Source organism: Prinia subflava, chromosome 6, assembly GCF_021018805.1.
Source record: "Prinia subflava isolate CZ2003 ecotype Zambia chromosome 6, Cam_Psub_1.2, whole genome shotgun sequence".
Classification (NCBI taxonomy): Eukaryota; Metazoa; Chordata; class Aves; order Passeriformes; family Cisticolidae; genus Prinia; species Prinia subflava.
This window is the reverse complement of record NC_086252.1, coordinates 38,523,494-38,529,493: the sequence shown is the minus strand read 5'-3', so window position 1 is coordinate 38,529,493 and position 6,000 is coordinate 38,523,494. Positions and strand designations below refer to the sequence as shown.

The window sequence follows — 6,000 nt, the reverse complement described above, 5'->3', positions numbered from 1 at the left end:
GCAGCGCTCCCGAGGCAGCCCGGCCCCTCCTGCCATGCCACCACTCCGGGGACACCGTGGGGACACTGCGGGGACAGTGGCACGGGCACTCCCATCCAGAGGCAGAGCAGCCCCAGCACGGCCCGTCCGGGGGCACGGAGCGGTCTGAGCAGCACGGCCACGTCCCCAGGGTGGCCTTGTCCCCAGCGTCTCCCATCTGACTCAGGAAACACCCAGCTCGGGCCCGACACTGAAATATTAATGCTGCTTTGATATTCCCCATCGTATTTCTAACCAGGCTGCAACGCCACACCAGGGGCAATAAATCTGAATTTCTGACCGTGCCAGGGAGACGCCAGAGGGCCCAAAACTCCTGTGCCTTCCAGCAGCACAGCCAGGAGCCTGACACCAGGCAATTCTACTGCTGCAAACTATTTGGGATAAAGCTGATCACAGCAAACGTTCTTTGCCTTATCACTTACACGCAGTGGATTAGGGGAAAATCCATAATCTCTGCAGTTCCCCTCCGATCTGGTTCATCCCCACGTGCAGGGAGCTGCTTGTACACAGCCCCTGCACCGGCACAGCTCCGTGGCAGCTGTGCCATATCCCCGTTACAAGTGTAAATTAAGCCATGAAACAATCTGGAGATTATAAAGATTGTGCTCGCGCTGCTAACGGCGCTGCTGACTCCCCGACAGGGAAATGGATCTGCTCTGTCACCAACACGTGGCACCCGACGGGGACCACGACCCAGTGGACGGGGACATCTGTCCTGTTCACTGGTACTGGTGTGGGTCAGGCTCAGACTCATCCGTGTGTGGGGACTGCTCCCGGCCAGCAGTCCAAATCCAGGTGGAAAATGTATAAATCAGGCAAACCCCGGGGGCTGCTGCCATCCCGGCCTGGGAGGGCAGGGCAGGGCAGGGCTCCCCTCCCTGGCACCAGCCCAGGGCTGCACTCACTCCTCACTCCAGGTCTGAACTGCAGAGCTCCCAGCTCTGAGCTAAGAGGGGAGAGCGTGGGAGGCCTGGGTTCTGTTCACCCAACACATCCATCCCCATGCCCTCCTTCCCAAAGAAACTTCTTCAGGGCAACTCCGAGGTATTTCTGCACCTGCCACAACAAACTGGCAGCAAAAGGAGCGTTTTTAACCAGTTTTATTGATTCATGCTCTCAGTCCTTAGTTAAAAACAAGGCACATTAAATACATCCTCTTATTGCTCAACAAACGCATGCGGCTCATTCCAGATACCAAAGGTAATAAATAACGGCAGGAAAACACCAACACAGTTATAAAAATGATCATCCAGCTTCAAACACAGCATGGAACAGCCCAGGCTGCAACAGGAACCTAACAACAGACCAAGTGCCACGTGTAAACCTGCAGTGTGCCTGTACACGTATTTATACACACCCACACACTGCATGGATGCCCCCTCCCCACAGGGGCAGGTTATCTAAAATACAAAATACCCACAGAAAATCCAGCAATCTTTCATTTCACAAAATAAGAATAAAACATTCCCATTGCTGCTCTTCCATCCCAGACCAGCACAGCAAGACAGGGACATCGTACAGCTCTTCCCACAGCACACGGACATAAAGAACCCGAACAGCAAAGCCAACATTCCTGCAGACAGGAGGGGATGGATAACGCTGCAGTTTTCCATGCACAGCTGCAGCTGCTGGGGAACACATGCAGCTGTCCCTGCCACTGCTGCGCCGTGCAGGGGAGCAGGAGGGGACACAAAGCAAACCCATGCCCAGGGACACACACGGCCAGGAGAACCCCACGGTCACATTCCAGATGCAGGATTAGCAAAACAAGAGAACAAAGAGCATACTTTGGGTACAACACAGAAATCCTGCTTTCCAGGTAAACTCTGGTTATTATTTTAACAATGCCAGTCAGAGAGGAGTGGAGAATTTCTCTTTAAACTGTACAAAAGCTGTTCAATAGTGAAAATATTTTTCTTTACAAAAAGCTGTTCAATATATCGGAAGTATTTTTTCTTCACGTGGCCTGGAAAAGGTCTCATGACTTTTGTTTTTCTTCGCCCTTAAATGTTTGTTAACAGTAGAATCCTGAACCCCTTCCCTCGCTCACTGAGCCAAAATTACTGAGAGTTACACATTCACTTCCCTCCAACCTGCAGGATATATGAAACCTGTTACTGTGGGTTTGGAAACACCAACATTCCATCCTTTACCTGAACATTCTGGAACACAGCTCAAAAGGAAAAGCCCACAGGACCACAGGAACAGCCCCCTTTGTTCATTAAAACATCCTTGTGGTGCCAGATGTGCCAACTCCCCCTTCCTCAGCCCCTACTCAAAGCACAAAGCCAGAACCTGAACAACACCTGCATCAAAAAATGAACTGAACATGCAAAAAACATCTGAACTGTTTTAGGAACTCATTTCAGGTGAGCCTTGCCCTTTTCTTTTGTATCTACTATTTTTCAACACCTGAATGTTGAATGTTTATTTAACGGGCTCTGCTTCTGCAGCCAAACACAGCATCTGCACTCACTGTGCTGCATCCCACCACTCTCAGCATCTCCATTTGTGTCTGGAACCATTTTCCCTATTAAAATATCCAAGGGGCAGGTTGTCTAAATATATCTGAGTAACAGATCTATTTAGAATAACAGAATCCTTCCTGTTTGCTCCTGCCCTGTTATTTTCCACCAGTGGACGTAGTGATGCCAGTTAAATACATCAAATTTTACTTCAGTAGAAACTGACCCCTGGGATGGGAAGCTTGGTTTGAGGTGGAAATTGCTCCACTCAGGGAATACAGCAGATGCCAAATCCAGCAGCAAACCAGGTTTCCCTGCTTTGTTCTACACCAGGCAGAAACCTCCCACCTGATCTCAGCCCAATCCTGCAGCAGGAGGACAACAGGCAGGTACAGCAGTGCTGGAAACAGCTCCAGTGAGGGCTCCCTGCTTTGGTTTTTTCATTTAACTGCCTGAAATACAGCTGTTTTTTCTAGAAAAGTTAGTAGGATGCAAGACACACACTTTGTTTTTTTCACTGTGTTCGAGCATTGTAAAATTAACATTTAAGACTGTTGTGCTACCAAAACCTGCCCCATCCTACACAGCATCAGGATCTGCCCCAGAATTGCAGCACTTTTTAGCACAGAGCACCTTCTGCCTTTCTTTCACTGCACAAAGCACCACCTGCAGACAATGCCATTTATTAGAGGCGGTTTATTCGTGTTAACAGGGAGAAGCTAAGCTGTTCCCAGCTTCCAGCTACATTATTACCTCGGGTGATTAGTCCAGGTGCCTTGTTTTCCAGCTGGAATGTCTGAGTGGCCAAGCACTGGCACCACTGGAGTAACAGGGCAAACCTACCACCCCGAGAAGGCTCAGGACAGGTCTCCACCACCCCCAGCCCGGGAAGTGCTGCCTTTGCTCCTCTGGAGTGTGTCTCCTCTCCAGGACAGCTCCCCTCTCGCACTCCTGGGGAGGAGGCAGAGGCAGCTCTGAGATGCTGTTTTCAACCTCGGAGGGTGCAAGGGCAGGGCCCACTGACCCCGAGTGCTCCCGAGGTGGGGGTGATGCAGACCGGGCAGGACCCGCATCCTGCACGGCCCAGCTCCTGCGGGCCCACCCCGGGCAGTGAGGGAACCATTGGCACAGGGACAAGCACACGGAGTGTCTGGGACAGCCGCAGGGGCTGGGCTCCGTGCCGGGCAGGCCGCGGGGAGCCCAGGGCGCTGCGGAGCCCCGGCTCAGAGCCCCCCTCCGCTGCGGTCCACCGGGATGGCCTGGCGGTGGCCCAGCTTCTCCTCGGCGCTCTTCATCAGCACGGCCAGCCTGCTCCCCGACACGCGGCCCTTCTGGATGGCGCTCATCAGCTGCGGACACGGCACACGGCACCCACGGGTGCTGGGGTCAGCCACGGCGAGGAGCCCACAGCTCCCACAGCTCCCACAGCTCCCACAGCTCCCACAGCTCGCACAGCTCACACAGCTCCCACAGCTCCCAAAGCTCCCACAGCTCCCACAGCTCCCACAGCTCCCACAGCTCCCAAAGCTCCTACAGCTCCCACAGCTCCCACAGCTCCCGCCCGAGCCGCGGCTCCCCAGCTCCGCTGCAGGCTCACACACACCCCCAGAACTCCTGCCCTGCACAGGAGTGGGGCAGCAGGAGCGCAAGGACCAGCCAGGATCTACTGGCAGCAGTGCAGGCAACAGCAGTGCAGACAGCCATCAGCACTGGGGGCATTCCCATGGCATTTCTGGATGTGGGATAACCCAGCAGCTGCTCAGGCTTTCTTTGGTTATTTGTGATATCTGAAGGATGCAGCTCACAGAAGATTCAGGATTTTTTTCCATTTAGGAAGGAATTGTTCCCTGTGAGGACAGGGATGCCCTGGCACAGGGTGCCCAGAGAAGCTGTGGCTGCCCCTGGCTCCCTGGAAGTGCCCCAGGCCAAGCTGGAACAATCTGATGTCATGGAAGGTGTCCCTGCCCCTGGCCTGAAGATGAGCTTTAGGGTCCTGCCCAACCCACATCTTGTAGGGATTTCATGATTCCTGATCCTCCACTGATCCCAGAGCTGCCCTTTTGCACCCACATGCCTTTCTCCAGAGAGACACTGTACTTGACTCCCACAATTCTTTCAAATCCAAGTTCCTTTATAGACTTTTAAAACTAATTTGCTTTTAAGTCCTGGAAGCTGGACTCTGCTCTCTCCCAGTGAAAGCACACTAGTGCTAAGATTTTAGTTAATTCTTTTTTATCCCATGGATAAAGGCAGCATTAGAGCTGAAATTACCTGCAGCCAGCTCTGCAGAGAGCACTGGGGACGCAACTGGTGCTTGCCAAATGCAATTTCTTACTCCCACTGACTGCAGGAATCCTTCAGATTCCTCCCCCCACAGGAAAAGCTGCTCCTTACCCCTGCAGCTGGACCTGTGCAAACGTGGTGTGGCCTTGTCCCCGGCCTGCCTGCCAGTTCCAGAGGCACAGGGAGAAGGGCAGGCCTGTGCACAGACAGGGCTCCCCCAGCAGAGAGGCACTGCCCCGCCAGAGCCCGGGGCAATGTGGTTTACAGCAATGCCATGGGCTTTAAGTCCCTTCTCACTCAGGCATGGAGGTGTTCCCTGATTCCTCCTGGTTTAACAAGGGGCAGTTGCCTTTGCCTCCCAACACCAGTTCCCAGGGCTCCCTCTCCCAGCTGGAGCTCCAGTGCCAGCAGCTGACTCAGGACCCCAGGCAGCTCCGTGTGCCCCGGGCTCTGTGCCAGCCCCACTGCCCCATCGCTCCCCGGGCACTGTGAGCTCCAGAGGCTGCCAGGGCCACTCTGCCAGCCCACTGAGCTCCCTCAGACCGGTGCAGGTGCCCTGCTCTGCTCCCACCTGCCAAGCCAGGCAGCCCCCAGGTACAACCTGCTCTATTTTCCAACACAAACCTCCACAAATATTTGCCCAGGGCTTGCACAAGTTCTGCGCTGAAACGCAATTACTTGGAAGTTTTCAGAAAGCAAACACCCAAGTATGGGGCACTGACTTAACAGATCCATTAAAAAATTAAACAAACATTTAATGTATTTTGCTCCTTCCATGGCAACCCCCGCTGGTTTCAGTGCCATCCTCCCTGCTCAGTACGGAGTGCTTCCCTGGAGGGTGGGAGGCACAGGGGAGGGCTCAGCCCTGCGGTGCCACCACTGTGCCACCACTGTGCTCCACACCCAGGCTGCTCTGGAGATGTGCAGGAGCCACAGAGTGACACAGGTTTGCACAAACAGTCGTGAAACTGCTCCTGAGCACTGCCTGGCCTTTGCACTGTGCAGGGATGAGGTGGGGCTGGCAATCCCTGCTGACACTGGCCAGCCTAGCAATAAAGCCCCAGAACACCCCCAAAACCCACAGAACAACAATTTCTGGTTGTTTCCATTCCCCAACCTACCCGAACTGCAGCTAACTCAGCCCTGCAGGAGGGCTGGGCTGCCCCAGGGAAAGGTTTCCCCAGGGAAAGGCACAAGGGTGTCCCTTCCCAGC

The 6,000-nt window shown here is 54.1% G+C and overlaps 1 protein-coding gene across 1 annotated transcript in view; it reads right to left on the bottom strand.

Annotated features, from left to right (window-relative positions):
* Positions 1–1,121: 1,121 nt before the first annotated feature.
* GPD2 (glycerol-3-phosphate dehydrogenase 2) overlaps positions 1,122–6,000 on the bottom strand; it is a 52,526-nt gene continuing 47,647 nt past the window's right edge. The window contains exon 17 of the mRNA XM_063401070.1: positions 1,122–3,853. Coding sequence (XP_063257140.1) covers positions 3,728–3,853 — 126 coding nt within the window. The 3' untranslated portion in view covers positions 1,122–3,727. The remainder of the gene's footprint in view (positions 3,854–6,000) is intronic.